A 22,258-nucleotide genomic window follows, 5' to 3' on the forward strand; every position below is an offset into this window, starting at 1 on the left:
CCCTCCAAAAATGAAGAAGAAATGTGTGTGCATCCTATGGGGCGAATGCAGGCTTTCGCTGAAGCCTGGAGAGCGAGAGGGGTCGGTGTGCACCGACCCCTCTCGCTCTCCAGGCTTCAGGAAGCTGTCCGCAAGCCTGGGGAGCCCGGTGAAAGTTCCCGCCGGGCTCCCTAGGCTTGCGGATAGCAGCCTGCATCCCGAAGCCTGGGTGTGCTAAGCAGCGTGCCCTGGGCTTCAGGGAGATATCCGCAAGCCTGGGGAGCCCGGCGGGAATTCCCGCCGGGCTCCCTAGGCTTGCGGATAGCAGCCTGCAGCCCAAAACCCGGGGAGCGCTCCGCAGTGCACCCCGGCTTCGGGCAGATGTCCGCAAGCCTTGGGAGCCCGCGGGAGCTCCCGCCAGGCTCCCAAGGCTTGTGGATAGCAGCCTGTTCTGGGGGCTGGGGGAAGCTCGGCCTCCCCCCGCCCCAGCCCTGCACCTGGGGGGGGGAATAGAATATTTTTTTCTTTATTCCCCCCCCCCAAAAAAAACTAGGTGTGCCCTATGGGCCGGTGCGCCCTACAGGGCGAAAAATACGGTAGTTCTGGCACAGGAATGAGTTTCAAGAACAATTTCCAGAGGGAATGGTAGCTGTCTTAGCTTCTTACAGCAAAAATCAACTGTCTTTTGCTATCTTAAGGACAAGCTGTGTTATGGCATAAACTTTCATGACTACTCATGAAATGGCAGACTGGTGACATTTTATTGAGTATTGCAGAGATGACTGCATTATCACCATCAACGAGAAACAGTACTAGACAGCACAGATATTTGGCACTGGTAAGCTGATTAACTCAAGCAGTTATCTCAATTTAACTCACAGGGGATGGCACTGAACTTCTTGATGAACTGCAGTTCAGCTATTTCACATTGTATTCTTCTTTATCAATAACTGCTTGTGAATAGTTTCCTGTTCCACTAAAAATGTTAATTTACTCAGCACTGGTGAGAGGATCGTATTATCACCAATCTGCTACTGTAACGGATTTCACTATTTAATTTACATTTAAAGTTCTTATTGATTGCTGTTTGCAATTTTTACATCTCCTTGCCGCTCAACTCCTACCTGAATGATTTTCTTCTGTAATAGGTCCAATGAAAAGATTATGTCATAATAAAATTTTGTTACGCCTTTTAAAAGGTGCCACAATACACTCTGTTGCTTTTGCTTCAAAAACACTATGCTTTCTTGAAGCAAACATTCCCATGAAAACATTAAGAGCCTAGTCTATGGCTGCAGGACGGCATGATGGCAAGAAGCCTAACAGCGAAGCGGGGTGGGGAGGAGGAGGGGGGAGAGACAGACAAGAAAGAAGTGTGTTAATGTGACACAGTTGCCTGGGCTGGCTTTTGAAAATAAAAAGACTGCACAGCTCTTGGCCACTTTAATTGGTCTCTTAAACTCCTTTGTCAATGCCAGTCAATGCCAACCTTTGCCATGAGGCGAGGCGAGCATCACCCTTCTTGGCATCCCTCTGTCAGAACTAATCTATCCAGGAACACTCCTTGATTCTCCAAACATTGACTGCGGTGCTCAAGATGCACTGAGAAACTCTTTTCCCCCCTTTTTCCACACTGGCCAATCTTCACTTTCATGTGAAGCACATGAGCAAAGCAAAATTAACAGGCAAATATTTGAAATTTACGGCCTGGAGTATTTGAAATAGAAATATTTCTTTGAATTCAACTCAGTTACCCTGTTCTACATCGACCCTGGGGAGAGGGAGGACAGAAACAAGCATTTAGCCAGACAAATTCCAAGCATGTCACTAATTGGGCTTTGAAGTATGGCACTCATTTGGCCACTCGCTGTTCTACAGAAAGGCCAGGAATTTCACCCAAACAAACATTTCTGAGCACATTAGGGAGTCTTAAAAAACAACACCCATAATCTGGCCAAAAGGAGTGTTTTTGGGACTGCTCTGCATATTCTAATAATTGAACAGACAAGAGGTCACAGTTTCAATATGTGCTCCAGATTTCCAGGGCACAATTAATGGGTATAATGTTTCTGCCAGAGTTGCACAGTCAAGACACTGTTTAAAAACAACAACAAGCAGGGAACCAGAAAATACAGCTTCTTAAAACAATGCTGAAATACAGCAGTCAGCATTGGATTTACCTACAATCAAGAAAATTGGAAGGTCAAGATTGGAGCAGATTCTGGGTTCTCTAACCAATGGACAGTGCCCTCCATTAGAAACAGCTACACTTTTGATGAACTGCAGTCATGCAGGTATATTCCTCGCAGGTACACATAATTGGAAGTGATGTGACCTCAAGCAAAGGTCTTCCACAGAGTGCTCTAGTTTTGCACCTCTGTAGTGCCTTCCCACTCAAACAAAGGTACTTAATACCAGATAAGACTACTGGCCAATCTGGTCCCTAATTATCCACTCTAATTGACCTGATCCAATGAATTGGAGATGCTGTGGAGGCTGGACCTGGAACCTTCTCTTGCAAAGCAGGGTGATGTACCACAGAGCTATGGTCCTTCTTCCCCTTCTCAGAGGTAAGTGATACCCTCCTATGGTAGCGGCATTCTACACTATAGTTCTTTCTACCTTCAGAGATGGAGAAAATGCCCTTTAAGGAAGCTTGCTGACCATTATTTGTCTGCTCAACAGTGGCACCCACGGGACTGGTAGGCCAGAAAGCAGCCAGGCAACGGCAAATAATTCTATATTTCCCCCCATCCTCCTCCCTGCTGAATTCTACCAAAGAGCAACACTGAGGCCAAGGTAGAGGAAGCTGACAGGCAGGACCAATCCCTAGGCTGATTGTAAGCAAGAAGACAGGCAGGGGCTGGCTGAGGGCAGTGCCATATTCATCTTAATGGACCACCCCCCCACTGTTTAGTAGTGGCAGAGGACAGCCCCACACCTATCTATCCTAAACGTGACAGTTCCAAGGTTCTGGGATGGACACAAATAACTGTCTAGTCTTCAAAAACTAGTCTGTTCCATCTGCACTCCAACCTCATCTGTACACAGATGAAAACAAATGACAGCTGGAAAGAAAAACCCAATTTGAAGCCACAGGCCCGATAATTCAAGTTTTTGTTTCATTTAATTTTCATTTCACTTTTAATTTGTATACTGTACCACCTTTCTAGGTTTACAAGGCGGTTTACCAGCTGAAGAAATAACAAAACATACAACAAAGATCACACATCTTATAACACTGCAATTCAGTAGAAATAAGCCATAATAAAATATATGACTTAAAATAAATGACTTCTACCAAGTAATATTCAATAATCCATTAGAATATAACTACTGTATACTGTACTTTAAAATTAACTCTCAAAATATCAGCAAATAGTATTAAACAGAAATTCACTCTCAACAATTGCAATGAATCATTTATTATAATCAATGAAAATAACAGCAAAATTACAATACATAAAATGCCACAATATATGAGAAACACGTATACCAAACCTTTATACTAAGGCAGATTCCTGCTAACATTCCTGCTTGAGTGATGTCAAAAGCTCTCCCTGCCCTGCCCTAAGCCCAATATTACCAATTTACAAATTAGCCAGCAAACCTAGTTACAGGAAATTATCCATTCCTATCTGTTAATTGGAACTGACAAGGCCAACGCCCCTCTCTGATCACTGACTCAAGCAGGGCTGTTTGCTTCCCCTCTTTGCCTATCAATTAAACTCCCATACTACACATTTCGCCAGCTGCAGCCCGGATGGCAGCACTGCTCACTGCTCTAAACAAACAAGGGCTGGCAGCACAGCCAGGAGAGACGCAGACATCAGCAATCACTCACCGGAACATGAGCTTCCTATAAACTGCAAGTGGGGAGAGAGGAAGGAATACTGACAGAAGGCTTAAATTTTGTGGGTTATTTTTTAAAAGACGAATCCACAATGCTTAGACATGCTGCATGCGGACTTTTATATCCTGTATGCAAGCACGTCCGTTAAAATGGAGACTAAAATCATGCACAATGGCAAATTCCTACTTTTAACACACCACTATTAATATAGGACAGTGTGGAAAAATAGCTGGGGGAAAAGGTTACAGGCAATGCTAGTCCTACTCAAGAGCAGATCCAATGTATTTAATGGACATGGTGAACTTTAGATCCATTCATTTAAATGGGACACAACCCAAAGTATTTACTTCTTCTTGGAAGTAAGCAAGCTATGCACACACACTATATTAAAGCTTCTGTTTAACTCCAGAGTTTTTATCTCTCTTTCAGATTTGAGACAGCTTATCTCATTACGGTTGCTGAGAATCGGAAGTGAGGAGAGTGCTGTTGTTTGGACTTCTTATGCATGGCCACTGTGAGAACAGGACGCTGGACTAGATGCGACTTTGGTCTGACCCAGAGCCACAGGGCTGTTCTTATGTTCACCGCACCCATGGGAACATTTTTTTTTTAACTGTGGGATATAGGTAGAGGAACATGTGAGCTTCGAGATGTTCCTTGACTACCACTCCCATCATCCCTGATCACTGGGCCATGCTGGCTGGGGCTGATGGGAGTTGGAGTCCAACAACTTCCAAGTTTACTTGAGAGATCACTGTACCCCTTATGTACTCAGTAGTTCAGTGCATTATACAGGAGAATCATGCCCCAGAATACCAGTTGATGGGAATCAAAGGTGGATAGGAGTGCTGCTGCTGCATGCATATTCAGCTTGCAGGCTTCCCACAGGCATCTTGTTGGCCACTATAAGTACAGGATGATGGACTAGATGGTCCACTAGCCTGGTCCAGCAGGCCTGTCTTACACCCTCATGTCCTAAGAACAAAGGAAGCTGCCTTATACTGAATCAGGCCCACTGGTTCACCTAGCTCAGTATGGTACACAATAACTGGTAGTGGTTTTCTGGGGTTTCAGACTGGGTTCTCTCCCAGCCCTACCTGGAGATGCCAGAGATTGAACCCAGGACCTTCTACATGCAAAGCAGGTGCTCTACTGCTAAGCTACAATAAGGACATGATTTGTCTGCCTAAGTCTCAGATTCAGTTATTTGTAACTACAGATAAAAGGGTCTTGGACAGGGCAGCTATGCCCAACCCTTAGCTCTCCTTCTGAAGCAAGAAGCATAGAAAACGTTGAAACAATAAGGAAAATTGGACTGCAAACTATTCCTGGTGCTGAACAAACTAATCAAAACAATCCCACCCCCACCCCTTTAATCTCTACAATAAAGCCCATGCTCTCAATAGAACAGACTGGTGTGTGTTTGAAAACCAAAGTGTGGCAGGTTTGTATGGGTCAGAATGAAATATAGACATAATAAATGCAATGAACTTGCTATCTTAACATTTTGGCTGGTTGTGAATATTGCCAGACTGGTTTCCCAATCAGGGACTTGGTCCTGTAAAAGATTTTACTTAGCAAAAGGTTTATTCAGACAAACCACTAATTAAAAGCTCACGTTAATAGCAAGGAATAGACTTGACACCAAATGGTCTCCTGCACATAATCTCCTTATGTCTGATCAATCAAGGGGCAACCTGTGGGATGTGTTTTTTAATCCCTTTATTGACTAAAGTAGACTTTAAAGCAAGTTGCTGCTGATGGTAACAACCTAGCAAAACAAAGTAGTAGCAGAAGAAATTGTCCACAGGTTAGAACTGTTCGATTTCTAAGTTGCCCTTCACCATGAGGTCCCAGGGCAGGCTACAACCATTTAAAATTCAGTATTAAAAACAGTTTAAAACAAATTAGTCAAGGGAATAGGGTGGGTCTTGTAAATGTATATATCTCAGGTGTCCAGGGTAAAGAGATGCGTCTTCAGCATTTGATGAAAACTATATAATGGTGCTAGATGCCCCTCCATGGAGAGCGAATTCCACAACCTAGGATCTGCCACAGGGAATGCCCTCTCCTGGGCATCCACCACAATTTTCTGAGGGCAGTGGAATTACCAAGAGCCCCCCCCCCCCTGCAGTGGAATTACCAAGAGGGTCTGTTGGGAAGAAGGAGGTCCTGCAGATATTTGGTAGTTATCCAGTCCAGCTGCTTAACCCCAACACAGTACAGCCCCCTTCCCTGTACATAATGGTGCATATCCAGCTTTTCTTTTCAAAAAGAACTCCCAACAGCTGCTTCATCCATTGTCAAAATGCTCTTCAAGTTCCCACAACAATTATGGTGAATGTTCTTCTCCTCTCCAGTGTTAGAAACTCACCGATATATAAGCTAATCGCCAAATGGCACCTTAAGCCTGGGCTACAGTCACCACAATGGTATATTTGGCATCATTCCCCCCTCCCCGGAGTATGGTGTTTGTTGTTATTATTAATTTCATTTCTATACGGCTTTATATTGTAAGAAAAAAATCTCAGTGGTTTACAACACATCAAATCAAACAATACAGAATAAAACAAATTCAAGCTTCAAGGAAAATATTTCAGATCCTCCTCTAGGTGCCATTTTGCTTTCCCCATATATATTTACCTACTTAATTTACATAGTTGCTCCACAGCAGAAGTACTCTAGAAAGCCAGTGTGGTAGATGGTTAAGAATGTCAGACTAGGACCTAGGAGATCAGGGTTCAAATCTCCACTCAGTCATGAAGCTGACTGGGTGACCTTGGGCCTGTCACAGCCCCTTAACCTACCTCACAAGGTCGTTGTAGGGATTGAGGAGGGTGCAAGCCATGTGCTCCTTGGAGGAAAAGGTGGGATATAAATGCAATAAATACACTCTTTTGCTTACCTGCTTAAAGGAAGCTAGAGGGGCCAGCCAGATGGAGATGTCAGTTGCCAACCTGGCATCCAGAGATCTCCACATGGTTGCAATCGGACCCACTCCAGTCATAAAACACGTCTGGCTAATTTCTAGCACTGCTCCCCTCTACACAATTAGTGTCAGCTCTTTCTCTCTGCATGATTGGTGTGTTTCTTCTTGCATTAGCACACTGGAAGTAGCTGCACAGTTCCAGAAGGGAAACCACATTTGCTGCTTTAGCTGCAACAGACTTCACTGGCACAGATCCTGACTTGTTAACAAATAATCACTGGATATCACATCCAAAACAGCACAGAACCCTGTGGCACCTTTAAAGATTGAAGGGTTTTATTATGGCATATGCCGTCATGGAACAGAGGCAACATCAGACTTGTTTTAGGATGTGGACTCAAACTGAGAAAAGCTTATGCCATAATAGACCTGTTAGGTCTTCAAAATGCCAGACGCCTCTTGTAATTTTAGCTACATGTTGAATCTTGTTTAAATAAAGTGGAACTATTCTGAAATATGCACCCAGAGAATCTTTCATTTCAATTAATGCAATCCTGAATCTATTAAATCCAACACTTCTGCAGTAGACCATAGACATAACTGTCTCAAATCTAGTTTAGATGTTCTTCTCAGAAGTGCTACTTATTAACCAGGTTGTCCTACCTTGCACAGGCAAACTGTGGTTTGTATCTACCGTATTTTTCGCCCCATAGGACGCACCGGCCCATAGGACGCATCAAGTTTTTTGGGGGGAAATAAAGAAAAAAAATTTATTTCCCCCCCCCAGGCGCTTGTGGGGCAGGCAGCGGGGAGAAGCGCTCTTCTCCCCGCCGCCCGCCTTGCGATCAGGTCCGGGGACAGCAGGGAGACGCGCTGCGTCTCCCTGCTGTCCCCGGAGTGGTGGGGCAGGCAGCGGGGAGAAGCGCTCTTCTCCCCGCCGTCAGCCTCCAAACCACTTCGGGAGACAGCGGGATGGCGGCGTTCCGCCTCCCTCTGTCCCCCGACCTTGTGGGGCTGGCGCTGGGGCTCTCCTGAAGCCTGGAGAGCGAGAGGGGTCGGTGCACACCAACCCCTCTCGCTCTCCAGGCTTCAGTGAAAGCCTGCATTCGCCCCATAAGACGCACCCACATTTCCCCTTCATTTTTGGAGGGGGAAAAGTGCGTTTTATAGGGCGAAAAATACGGTAATGCTAGTTCTACTCAAAGTAGCCCCAATGAATTTAACAGTCTAATTTGGGTCTGTTACTTTCAGTGTGTCTACTCTGAGTACAACTTAAGTCAGATACAACCTTGTGTGTTCCCTCATTCCTGGGTGTGGATTTTTGTACTTGTCCCTGTCAAAGACTGTATTGGTTATCTCCCCAGCTCTGTCTAATCATTTGGAATCACTGGTTTGGCATAACAGCACATGAGTGCATTGCCACCTTACATGAGTGATTTCTGGCCCAAATTTCTCACACTTTCAAAAGACACGCAACAGTTAGTAATAAAATACCAAGATGCCCGTACCTGCAAAACGGAGAGGTGCATCCTTATCCAGTGCTATCAATGGGGGGTCCAACAGTACTGTGTTGTCGTTTTCTGTAACTATGCCATGGTAAGTTGTTTCAATCCACGGTTTGTGCTTGTTAACTAAGACAGAGAGAGAAAAGCAAGGTGAAGAATGTATCAAGAAAAAAATTGTATTTATTTAAAAGTGTAACAGATTGTACCCAGTTAAGTCCTACCTACACAGATTCAACCCAAATTAGCCATTTCCATTATTTCAATGGCTCTACGTTAGATACAATGTAATGTTTTGATGCTATACGTCCATTTGGGGACACCATGTTCACCAAAAGGCCCCCATGAAGCAGCAATTTGACAACAAAGATGATTCATTTTGCAGTAGTTTACAGAGTGTCTTCTTCCAGCATTCAAGAATGACCAGATTATGCCAACAGCAGTAATTTTCACACTGGTAGTGTGAAGCCATGCATCAAAGCTAATCTGGCCCAAGCTTTGTGAGAAAAATGGAAATTCTTACCATAAACCTCTATGGAGAGCATTCCTGAAGCTTGGCAAGGGAAGAAGCAGGCCTGTGATTCTGGCCACAAGAAAAGGAGATGCAGTAGGTCTCCCTCCTCACATCCCTCCAGCTGCAGGAATGCCCCCCAGGAACCCATGGGAAAGATGGCCCTTCACATGCCCTCTCAAATATCTGCTCACCTAGTGGAATGTTGTTACATGTTATGTTTGCTGAGCCCTGTCCTACATCATTCATTTAAACCAAGGCCACAATCCCTTCTGAGGGCCACATGCTAGTGGCCAGTGGTGGATGGGGCCAGTGGCAAAAGTGGCTTAACAATGAATGCAAATGCTACCTTTGTCTCGTGGACTATTTTCTACACACATTTACCCAGCTCTCTGTCCTCTTTCCTGCCAAGAAAGAGGTTATTATTGGAGCTGAAGGACACATTCCAGTCAGGCAAAAGCACTCGGGATGCAAAGCAGGGCCAGTGAGGTATGTGGACTGGGGAATAGCTCCAACTGACGAGAGAGGCCTGGTTCCCTGTTGCTGCTGTAAACCTAGACACTCAGTCACAGATAGCAGGACAAGATATGTCCTATTGCTCAGTTTTTATGTACAGTGGTGCCTCGCAAGACAAAATTAATTCATTCCGCGAGTTTTGTTGTCTTGCGATTTTTTTCGTCTTGCGAAGCACGGTGTCGGGAAAGTTTTGGAAAAGCTTCAAAAATCACCAAAGTCTTTAAAAACCTCAAAAAAGGCTACCACACCGCGTTCTATGAGTTGCTCCTCGAAGTCAAGTCGCAACTGTATTAACGGTGTTAAGAAAAAGGAAACAAACTTGCAAGACGTTTCCGTCTTGCGAAGCAAACCCATAGGGAAAATCGTCTTGTGAAGCAACTCAAAAAAACAAAAACCCTTTCGTCTTGCGAGTTTTTTGTCTTGTGAGGCATTCGTCTTGCGAGGTACCACTGTAGATTACAGCAGCCAACCAGGAATTTCATCAAGTTAAGTAATGCACAAACTGTCCCTAATATGGCTTGTTTTTGGACATGAACAGAATGTTAATGCTACAGAGGCAACCCTGCACAATGACTCCAAACTCCACAGCGATGTGCTTTCAGTATTTCTTCTAATCTAACTGCAGCATATAAAAACTCCTAAACTTGCAGGTGAAGACTAAAAACTAAGGAGAAGCTCAGTGAGATTTCTTCCAAAGCATGTATGTGTGGCCTTACAGCCTTAAAAGCAGGCCTTGTGGAAGCTGTGGCTTTCCATGTGTGATTGGACCACAACTCCCACCATCTTTGATAGCTGGTCACACTGGCTGGAGCTGATGGGAAATGAAGTCCAGCAAATATTGGAGGTCCACAAAAGTTCCCTATCACTGCTTAACATCAATGCAATGCTCCATATACCAAACATGAAGTCTACCGTTCTACATTTAAACCTCCAATAACATGCCATATACTGCCTCTTCTACTACATCTTAGCATCTTCAACTCCTACTATAGAGTTACCAAAAAAGAATATTTAAATGCAATTTTGAAACAAGTTTTATTTGCATTATGTTGAATACTGCCATGCCTAGCCATGACATTGTGCTAGGCATGAAGGCCTCAGAGGATGAACTTGACACCACTGAGAAACAGGCAGGGACCCGTAACTCCAATGCTGAAGATCCCCTTGAGGGGCCCTCTGGGTTAACACCTGAACAAGAGCCTCATGACATCAAATGAGGCGGTGGAGCCACACCCCAGTCCACAACAGCACCACAAGGTTTAGGTCCCTACAACAGCACAGCAAGCATCTACAGGAATCTGCAGGTTACTCATGCATAAGTAATCCATGATACTCCTTCAGGGCCATCAGCTGTGGTTAGGGTGTGGTTTAGGATACCCAAGTATATAAGGCTTCCTTCTTGAACCTTCCAGTCTCTGGCTCCTGGTACCCAACTCTAGTTATGCCTCCTGGCTGAATTGCACTGATATTGACCTTGGATCTTTTTTCCTTGGCCTTGCTTCTGAATTCCCTGTGTATGGCCTTGGTTTGTTTGGACTGTGCTGCACCAGAAACCCTGTTGGTGCTTGTAAGTATTTTGGTGAGAAGTTGAAATTTCTGGGATTTGAATGAGCTCTTGGAGTGTGACAGATATGGAATCTATACGCACCCACCTACCAGTTATATGAAAGTTATGGTGTTGTGCCATACAAAACTGTAGGCCTGACTACAGGTCAGGTGGTCTACAAGCTCTGCACTGTACCACTATCATGTCTGGCATCCAAGCTGCCACTTGCAACTTAGGCTCAATTCAGACATCCTGCTTAACCATGGTTATGGAAGAATCAGATGCTGTGGTATGACATGGATTTAAAAAACAGTTGGCACAATGTCTGAACAAACAGTCACAGGCATCATTACAGAAGCCCCTGTACTATGGAGAAAGGGATTAATTTATGAAGCTGAAAGGACCGACCATGCAAGCAACTCTAATCCGTGGCTTCCTCATTGTACTTTTGAAAACTCCAGCCACAGAGTGGGTTTTATCTGAACCCTAATCAGCTCAAGCCAAGGTCTGACACAATGAATGAAATGAGTCACAGCAACAGCCACTCTTGAAAGTGCGAAATAAAAATGCCATTTCCCCTTTCACCCATCATGAACAGCAGGAGCCAAGCATTTAAGAGGAGTCAAGTCTTTCATGTGTAAATAATTATATTATTTTTGTCATTATTGCATAAATTTGTAGGTGGCAGGGTTCCCCACTCCCACCCCACAGAACAGATTATCTAGTTGACGTGACCTACAGGAGAACACTAGAACAATTCTCTATTATGCAGAAACTCTTATCTTGGTCTTACAATTTGATTAATAAATCATCTTTTAGAAAGGTTAATATGATTAAGTGCTTTTCAGGACAGATAATGTATTTAAAAGAACCAGATTTTTTGGTGTTATTGGAATTGGATTATTATTATTTAATCTCTTGATGTTTTCAACAGAAAGCCTGTTAAAATGCAATCTGGATATTAATACAGAGTAGGTTAATTATAACTTATTCCTGTATTTAAAAGGGTAAGGGTGCCAAATTTCAAACTTCAGATGAACATACCTTCTTGCACAAGAAATTAGCAGGAGGGCAGTTTTACATCTGGAGGTCAGGGTTATTAAATTCTAATCCCATCTGCCCACTGGGTTCAGGGTGGGAACTAACCATCTAACAGTACAATAGTAACTCTTGTTTCTGGATGTTTAAAGGCCCTTTAAGCAGACTGAGGTTCTGCAAGAGCAGCTGTGGCAGACCGTAACAAAATTTTGCAAAATTCTTAAAACTAAAACTAGATGTCCTTAGCTGATTTGAATGTCAAACATTCTGAGTGGGAAGGGCCCAATGAAGTCCTCTTATTTCTCTCCCTTGCTGGCCTTTGGTCTGCGCATGGGCACATGGTGCATGCAGTGCACTGGCCAATTCAGAGCCCGGGATGTTGACACATTTTCTTGCATTTCATCATGTTCATGTAACTAGCAAGACTGCGTAAGTGAAGCATGCATGCATGGGGACCCTCATTCCTGCAATGAGCAGGTTGCTACAGCATAGGAATCACAGAAATGAAGGGTTGGAAGGACCCCAAGCGTCAACTAGTCCAACCTCCTGCAATGCAGGAACCACAGCTAAAGAATTTGAATCCACTGGATTTGTATGAATGCATACAGGTTCCAAAGGCCAGCTAGGGATGAGCAGAAATGTAAGAGGATTCTACTAGGCCTTACACAGGTCTCTTTCTGCAAGGGGGAAAAAGTTGTGCCCTGAGTCATTGAAAATGAGACAAACTAACCAAATTTCCAAAATTCAATGCTTTTATGTCTACACATCATTCCAAGAGTATCGATAACTGGGCTATCTAGAAAGAAAAACCAAATAAGGACAGCAGGTTGCTATTTGGTACAGAACTATTTAAATTAATGGACGTGAGTAACTTAGACCAATTACTTTCAATAGGTTTACTATGAGCAGGATTTGGTTGGATGCAACCCAACAGAAATTTGAATTGGTAATATGCTTAAGAATTTCCCTGTTCGGATTCCACCCCAAGCGTCCTCTGGCATATACGAAGGTTGTTGAAACATTTAACAAGAACGTAGAGCTAAAAGCAATCTCTTTCTCAAAAGGCATCAACCAAGTCACTTAGCCAAGTCACTGCTAATCTCCCGTCACATAAGCAAGGATAAGTTGTGTTGGTTTGCTTGAAATACAATATTCTGCCCTACCTACGTGAGACCTGCCAGAATCTGCTGCATGTGCCCTGATAAGCTATGACAGCGTTACACCCAAGCTCACATTTAATCCATCTGAAGAAAAGAATTGTCCTTGACACATGAGCTGCCTGCAGCCTGAAATTGACTTTTCAATTGGAGCTGACAATATTGAAAGTAGATTCAAAACCCTAATTGATGAAAAGCCTGGCTTTCTTCTTAAATAAGTATTTGAAAGGGGAGAACACATGACTTCAAGAAAAGAGCAAGATAAAAATGTACCCTTTCCTTGTTCTGGTTATTTTAAAACGCACTCACCACCTCTTAAAAAAGAATGAGGACTGTGTACAGCAGGCTGACAAACCAACTACTTAGAAAGCCTCCTGGGATGAGTGAGGATCACCATCAAGCACCAAGGAAACAAAGATTTTTGTGAATTGGTAGATGATCATTCTTCCCTGTTCTGGCTAACAGAGTCACATAAAGGCTAAGGTACATACTGATGAAGAAGTAGGCTAGTGCGTCTGACAAGCATGTAACAGCAAAAACACTTGGAGAAATTGACAATTAAAGGCAGCAGCAGAGATCAGTCGTCCCATTCCAAAATCAAAGAGGCCCTCACAGAATATCTAATTCACCAAAGATGGGGGATCCAGAGAAATGACTTTCCCACAGAGGTCAAGGTTCAAAGTTAGTTTGTATGGGAGATGATGCTCTTCTAGTTATGCTGGACACAGATTCTTATTTAGGACCAACTAACATTCAAGATGCAATGTACAAACTTTACATTGCAGGCTGCTCCTCATGCCTAGATATTTGTGAATTTTTTTGGGGGGGGGAGATGTTTCTTGATCACATGGCATTTGCCAAACTTGAAAATTCACTACACAGTGGCCCAGTCAATCAACCCTGTTCAGGAAACAGTGCCCTTAAACGTAGAAACTTTGGGACAACTGCCTAGTTGTTGTTGTTTAATCCATTTGTTGCCATGATTTGTTGTTCTCAATAATAATAGTAATGATTTTATTATTTATACCCTGCCCATCTGGCCTTTGAGTAGCTACAAGTACATATAAAAACATAGTAAGACATAAAAAACTTCCCAATACAGGGTTGCCTTCAGATATCTTCCAAAAGTTGTGTGGTTCTTTTAGATGGGAGGGCATTCCACAGGGAGGGCACTACTGCCAAGAAGGCCCTCTGCCTAGTTCCCTCACTTCTCTTAGTGAGGGAACCACAAGATGACCCTTGGAGCTGAACTTCAGTGTCTGGGCTGAATGATAGGGATAGAGATGCTCCTTCAGGTATACAGGGCCAAAGTCATTTAAAAATGGCTGTTCTTGCCATTTTTATTGCTTTTAAAAAAATGTTTTACAGTTACTTATATTTTGTGTCAGATCTGTCTTACAGAATACCTGGTGTTCCACCAAAATGACTCGTGGAGAAAGAAATACAGAAATATTAAGAAAGATGTTACAGTGGTGCCCCGCAAGATGAATGCCTCGCAAGACGAAAAACCCACTAGACGAAAGGGTTTTCCGTTTTTGAGCTGCTTCGCAAGACGAATTTCCCTATGGGCTTGCTTCGCAAGACGAAAACGTCTTGCGAGTGTTCCGTTTCCCCCCCCGCTCCCCCCTTTTTCTAAGCCGCTAAGCCGCTAATAGCCTTTTAGGTGCTAATCCGCTAAGCCTTTAATAGCCGCTAATCCGCTAAACCGCTAATAGCCTTTTAGCCACTAAGCCTTTAATAGCCGCTAATCCGCTAATAGTGCTAATCCGCTAATAGGGTTGCTTCGCAAGACGAAAAAACCGCTAGACGAAGAGACTCGCGGAACGGATTATTTTCGTCTTGCAAGGCACCACTGTAATGCCAGAGAATCTTCGGAACCAGCCTCATTAGATAAGCTTGGAAGGAATAGTGGGGTTGTATCCAATATCAGTCCTACTCAGAGTAGATCCACTGAAATGAATGGAAATGGATCACATAGGTTCATTAATTTCAATGCGTCTACCTTAAGTATAACTTGATTGGATATAACCCTGTGTTTTACATGCCTTCTAGTTTTTGATCCTTCTACAATTTTTATCACTATAATTTCTCAACTCTTGCTGAAGATTTGTCAGGCTGAAAATGTGCCCTTCAACTGGTTATTAACATGTAATTCCTACTGATCTTTTAAATTTATTTTTAATTTGATTGCTAGCTAAATTTATTTTTAAGTTGATTGCCAGCTAAATTTAGTTTTAATTTGATTGCTAAAATTTCAATACAAAAACACAGCAAGTCATCAGAGAGATACTTATACACAATAATGGTATGTACAATTCTATATAGGTATATTAAACCTACACATAATTTAGGTGCACCATAGTTCTTTTTTAGGTGCAGGTAATGGTCATGCAGACTGTTACTTGAAATGTAAGATAAAAAGCCCCACTAACTTGCATAAAATTACTCTACTGGTTCTTTGCCTTTCATCATGAAAATGTTACAGGTTATCTTTCCAGCAATTGTGAGGCTTCGTAAGGTTTTATATCACAGCTCAAGAGACAGATTATTTAAATTCCTCCTTTTTGTGTAATAGAAAGTCTAGCAGCTACAAGAAATATAATTTATAATTTTAATTCTCAAAATTATATTTATATTAGTTTGCAGGTATTTTTTAAAAGAACAATTATATTTTTACTGGGTGCTCTGTAAAGAGCAGAGATGATGATTATTAAGAAACTATTAAGGCTATAAAGCCAGGATTCACAGAAGCTGGTCATAAACTCTCAACCCCACTAATACAAGCATCTTTGAACATTTTCAGAAATGGCTTGAGCTCTTGAAAAACTCCCATGGCAGAGAATAGTAAATCAGGGCATTAGTCCACCTGACTCCATACCGTCCACATTGGCTGGCAGCAGCTTGCCAGAATTGCTAATAGGGGACATTCTCTGCCATGCCTGGAGAGGTTGGGGATTGAACTGGGGGTCTTCTACAAACAAAGCAAATGCTCAGCTACTGAACTATGGCCTTTCCTATAAGGCACAGGAAGCAAAGAAAGACAATTTGGCCCTGCCAGTTCAATACACTGACTGGCAATTGCTCTCTGAGATTTCAATGAAGCAGTCTTTCCCAACCTTACCAGGAGATGCTAGGAATGGAACCTGGAACCTTCTACATGCAAAACAGGTGTTCTACCAATGAGCTTTCCTTGTTGCAAAGAAATGTAACATGATGCTACAGCAACCAGGACCAGTGAAGAAAAGGCTCTAGCAGAGGTCAAAAGATGGTACAGGTTTTTCAATATGGGGCACTTAGACACCACCACGTTACAGAAGATGAAATATTTCTATACACTTTGAGAGGACTTGATGATGATGCCCCCCCCCCGCAATGTTTTCAGATACAAAGCATTTTAGAGTAATCAGCTCCAGTAGCCAGCACAGGTTTCTTTTCAGGAGGGATAAAAAATACAACTTTAATATGACATGTCAGCTGAAATACTGCAGCTTTTGTTAGCAAAGTAGTCCTGAGATTAAAAGAAAAAAGAAAAAAGGGGAAAAAAGCCATCTCATGCCCGGCAGAAATGTTCTGTAATTAAGATCCAATGACAACTTTTTCTCAGCACACTGAAAACAACACTAGCCTTTGTCTATTCCCCTTTTTTCTTTTAAAAGGTTAATGCAGCTCCTCTGGAAAGGTGAAACCCTTATTGATTAGGTTAAATACTGGATGGCTCTCTGGTTTTTACTGGCAATCAAGGTATGTTATTTCACTCCCTTGTGGTTGTTTTTGTCAATATGCAAGGGATAATCCTCCAGCAGCTTGCAAATCCTGCTTCGGGAATTGGATCCTGCTCTGTCAAGCTATCACATTCTTCCTCCGCCAATGCCTCCTTTAGAAGGTCAAATATTCCTGGACCCTTATTCCTGGGTTAACACTTTGCTTAGCAGATCAAAGGCAGGGTACCTGCTTTTTGTGGAGAACCTTTACCACTGGCTGGTCAACCTTCCTTCCCATCTACCCAAATCCACATGCAGCTCCTCCTGGAGGTCTGATTTTTTTTTTTCTTTTGGAAGCAAAAGCAGCTGGAAACCATCACTTGAGGAGGCAAGCTTTCCACCCAGCCCTGCTCCACAGCTACCTGCACTCCTTGCTCCCAAGGAAGCTGGCCTTTTCCCACCACTGGCCAGGAGAGAGAAGTCTCCCCCACCCACACTATTTTGTTGGAGGGGGAGAATAGTCTGGGGCTCTGGGGAAAGTATACATGGCTCTTCTCCCAGCCACCATTTTATTCTTACCAGTAACACAGTGAGATGAGTTAGGCTATGTGCGTGGAACTGGCTCAATGTCATCTAGTGAGATTCATTACAGAAGGGAGATTTGAACATGGGTCTCCTTAGTTATTGTTGGCATCCTTCTGTCTTGAATGTAGTATGCCTCCAGGGGTGCATTAGCAGCACGTGACCTCCCTGGGGCAGTATGTCTGGAGGGTCAGGGCTGTCCACGGCCTCGCTGATGTGGTCCAAAGGAAAGCATAGCAATACATTTGACACCAGCTTGGCTGCAGGAGCTCCTGGAAGGAGGAGTACATGGTGCCATCCAACCACCTTAGAGACTCCACCTCAGTACTAGAGCAGCATACTAACTACTATGCCAAACTGTCTTATCATCTTCTAGGGTGCCCTCCAATGCAGCATCCCCCAGGTGTCCCTAGGACTACAACTCCCCTCATCCCGGCTAACTGACCATGCCGACTGGGGCTAATAGATGTTGGAGTCCTACAACAATTGGAGACTCCACATTGGCTACCCCTGCTTCGGTGACTGGGAGGCTGCTATACATACCGCCCCCACCCCAACGTATCCCTGTTATAACTTAACTTTTTGTTTAGCATTTTAACTTTTTATTATGGATTTTAGTTATCAGCTGAGAACCAGTCTAAATTGAAAAGTGGGGTGTGGTACACACACACAATCCGCCCCATTTTTAAAAATCCTGCCCACTTGCTTTCCCCTTAAACACAATTCTACCCTTTTATTTTTAGGGACGCGGGTGGCGCTGTGGGTAAAACCTCAGTGCCTAGGACTTGCCAATCGTATGGTCGGCGGTTCGAATCCCCGCAGCAGGGTGAGCTCCCGTCTTTCGGTCCCAGCTCCTGCCCACTTAGCAGTTCAAAAGCACCCCCGGGTGCAAGTAGATAAATAGGTACCGCTTTATAGTGGGAAGGTAAACGGCGTTTCCGTGTGTTGCGCTGGTGCCGATTCACCAGAGCAGCTTCGTCACGCTGGCCACGTGACCCGGAAGTGTCTTCAGACGGTGCCGGCTCCCGGCCTCTTGAGCGAGATGAGCGTGCAACCCTAAAGTCGGTTACGACTGGCCCGTACGGGCAGGGGTACCTTTACCTTTACCCTTTTATTTTAGATTTTGATTAGCACAAGCAGCTAACTCAAGTCAAGGAAAGCAAGGACAGTCCAATTTTGCCCAACCAGCTTAAAATTGCCCCAAAACATCTTAATGCAGTTAGCTGCCAGGGCAAAAACACTTCAGCTTTATGGGAACAAGGACTCACCCATCAAACCACTGACTCCACGCACACAGGATTAGGCCACTGCCCAAGTGGGTTAAAAAGCGACTCCTACTACTATTAACACTTGGCTCTGAGAACAAGGGCATGGATAAGAGACCAGCTTACACCCACCCGGCTAAGAGTTACTGATTATTACCTCTCTGCATTTTCTTCTGCTGTCGCAGCTATTCTGAGCATCCCATGCAACGTTACTGGACAGGCAGAAGCACTGCCTGATCTAGTTCATCACAATGGGTGCCCATATGCCTTTCCAAGCTTTGCAGGTTCTGTTTGTTGTCTTCCAATGATGTACACCCAGTTGGCCACTGTGAGAACAGGGGGCTGGAATAGATGGGGCACTGGTTCTAAACTCCATTGTCTGTCAGCCTTAGGGAGCAATCAAAAATTATGCAGATTATATAAGCTAGTCTATTGGCTGAAAGTAAGGGCTCTTCTAAGACCCATATGGGTCAGTGGTGGGGAATCTTTTCAAATTCAAGGGCAACCTTCCTTCAAGGGCAACTTTCCAAGAGCCACATACTAGTAGTGGGTGTGGCAAATGGATGCAGTACTCACCTTAGTGGCTTTTGTACTCACCCCCCCCCATCCTGTCAAACAAGTGGTAAAAAGTGTTTGTGATTAAGATTAAGAAACCAGCCACCAGCGGAAACCACATGAGTTGTTCATAGTCCACAATGACTTCCTGGGCATGACTAACAGACTAGCTTTTGGCCCCAGTCTGTGATGGAGAGAGCCTAAAAAGTAGAAACTGATGGCCATTCAGCTAAATCAGCAAACAGTTCCAGTGCCCTACCTAATCTATTAAATCACTGCTGAGCCATTTCAACATGAAGTGAATTATAAAGTGACACTCACTTTTTAAAGTTTTGCACTGTCCATTAAAGCACCTGAAGGTTGAAACTGGGCTCCCACCCCATCAACAAACTTCTAAAAAATGCATCTCAAAAACTTAATGTTTAAAGAAAAACACAGCTGAACACCTAAGTTCTAAAATTGGAACGGTATGGATAAAATTGGTCCCTGTGCAAAGTTCTCCCCCCCCCAACACATGAATAAACACACACTTGAAACATTTGATCAGCCTACCATGGGCTTAGCCAGGATTTATGTCAGTGGTGCAGGCTTTATGCTGGGGGGGGGGCAGAATCTCAGTTAAGTATTTTTATTGATTTACTTGATTGGAGGGGCACCTGCCCTCCCCTTGGCTACACCCTTGCAGCCTATTCAGAAATATTTGCATAAGAATGTTGTTGAGGGCCTTGAAATACTTTTCTTTTTATCTCCTTTTCTTGCCTGCATTTTCCTTCCATTGAAAGTAAGATGAGCCTGTGGTGTAATTTTGATATATATTTTCTTCTTTCCCGGTAAGCATCCTATCCCAAGCACCTCTATCTGATCCCTCTTTCTTCTGCTTTTGTATGAATGTTATCGGTGAAGCTTGGGATTATATGCAACTATGTTTTTACTTGGAGCAGGTCCATGGAAATTAATGGATCTAAATTTTATATATTAATTTCAATTGGACTACTCAGAGCAGGACTAGCATTGGATACTCAGCCACATTGGGCAAAAAGTTCCTACACTGCAGGAGGTTGGACTAGATCAGGTCCTCCGAATCTTGAGTCTCCAGTTGATTTCTGACTACAACACCCATCATCCCTAGCTAGTAGGACCAGTGGTCAGGGATGATGGGAATTGTAGCCCAAAAAAAGCTACCCCCCAAGTTTGGGAAACCCTGAACTATAGGATCCTCAAGGTCCCTTCCAACTCTATAATTTTACACACCATAATGCTTCATATTGCAATGTCTGTAACTGAAAGACAAAAATCATTTAATGCAAAGGTATTAAATGAAGCTCATTACACAGCCATGGAAATAATCCAAGACCTGTTCGCTTAGTCACCCATAGCAAATAAAGAGTCCCTGCCAGGCAACCAGGCAGTGATTGCTTGAGGAGTGTTGTCTCCTTCATTTTTCCTACCCCCATATGACACAAGTGAGTTGAAAAAATTATTTTTGCATCGGCTTTGGCTTTATTGTATGTCTCATGGGGACAGATTTCTGCGCATATATATCCCTCCAGATTGTCCCCTTTAACGTGCAGTTTGAAAGAAGTTTCCCAGGCCAAACAAAAGCATTCTCCTACCGTATTCATGCTGTGCTAACAAATGGAGGACTGAAAGAGCAGAAACAAAAAGAAGCAAACCTGAGTAGAGCTGCTTTCATCACCACAAAGCAGCTAACAGTGAGAAGCATTGTCCATTTTAAAAGCACGAAGGGCCTTGCCAATAATTTAGATCCAGCAGCTTCGCAACATTCTTCAACAATGCAACAGACAGGGGGAAAGTGTTACTGATTCTGAAAATGGAAGCTCTCAGGTAGATGTACAGCCCTCCTCCAACTTGGTGCTCTCCAGATATTTTGGGCGACAATTCAGCAGCTTCTGGCTGGTAGTCTAAAACATCTAGAGGGCACCGAGTTAGTGAAGGCTAATATAAAATGTAAAAAAGAAAAGTAATATAAAAACCCCTCCTTGTCGGATTGGAAGCCATGAACTCTTTGCTAGTTCTGTGTACCGTATTTTTCGCTCTATTGGACGCACCGGACCACAGGACGCACCTAGTTTTTAGAGGGGGAAATCAAGGAAAAAAATATTATCCCCCCCCCAGCCCCAAAGAGCAACGGACAGGCTGCATGCAGCCTGTCCACTTCTCCCAGAGCTTCTCGGGGCTGCGGGGGAAGCCCGGGTTTCCCCCCCCCCAGCCCCAAAGAGCAAAGAAGCCAAGACAGCGCACGGGATCCATGGCCGCGCAACCTCTCCAGCCAGGAGCTAAACCTCTCCAGTGCAGCTAAAGAAGACAAGGCAGCAAGCGTGATCCATCCCGCTCATTGCCTTGGCTTCTTCTTTAGCCTTGCACAGCATCTTTAGTCTTGCGCAATGGGATGGATTGCGCCCGCTGTCCACCGGGGCTGGACTAGATGACTCCTGGGGTTCCCTTCCAACCCTGCAATTCTATGACCTTGGAAGGTGTTTGGGGTCTCCACCACTGGAGGCTTTTAAGCAGCGGTTGGGGGACCATCTGTCTGGCGTTCTTTAGCTGTGATTCCTACATTGTGAGGGGGCTGGGCTAGATGACCCTTGGGTGGCCCTCCCAACTCTATACAGTCCTACAGTTCTGCGGCAGGAGATCCACAGCCACTTCACACAATGCCCACTCCCAATTTTCATCTGAGAGACATGTCTCTCAGTACCCCCCTACCTGCCACACTTCCCCCACCCCACTTAAGCTGAGGGAATTCCTGCCCAGAGAAACTCCCAGCAATCAAGGAGGAGGAATCCGCTGAAGCCGTGAGCAGCGGAGGATCCATGGTCCCCTTCCTTCTCTCCTCCGTAGTTGCTTTGAAGCAGGAAAGTGGGAGAGGAGCTGCTTACACGAGTGTAAGCTGCTCCCCTCCCACATTGCCGCTTCAAAGCAATCACGGAGGAGGGAATCCGCTGAAGCCTCCAGCAGGGGAGGATCCATGGTCCCCTTCCTTCTCTCCTCCGTAGTTGCTTTGAAGGAGGAAAGTGGGAGAGGAGCTGCTTACACGAGTGTAAGCTGCTCCCCTCCCACTTTGCTGCTTCAAAGCAATCACGGAGGAGGGAATCCGCTGAAG

General features: G+C 44.1%; 1 protein-coding gene across 3 annotated transcripts in view; it reads right to left on the reverse strand.

Moving 5' to 3' along the window:
• The window catches only part of CLSTN1 (calsyntenin 1), a 63,238-nt gene that overhangs the window by 31,871 nt on the left and 9,109 nt on the right, over positions 1 to 22,258 (reverse strand). For all 3 annotated transcript variants that reach the window (XM_081201467.1, XM_081201465.1, XM_081201466.1), the window contains exon 2: positions 8,270 to 8,392. In XM_081201467.1, the coding sequence (XP_081057593.1) occupies positions 8,270 to 8,392 (123 nt within the window). The remainder of the gene's footprint in view (positions 1 to 8,269; positions 8,393 to 22,258) is intronic.

This window comes from Podarcis bocagei (assembly GCF_964188305.1).
Source record: "Podarcis bocagei genome assembly, chromosome: 7".
NCBI classification, from domain to species: domain Eukaryota; kingdom Metazoa; phylum Chordata; class Lepidosauria; order Squamata; family Lacertidae; genus Podarcis; species Podarcis bocagei.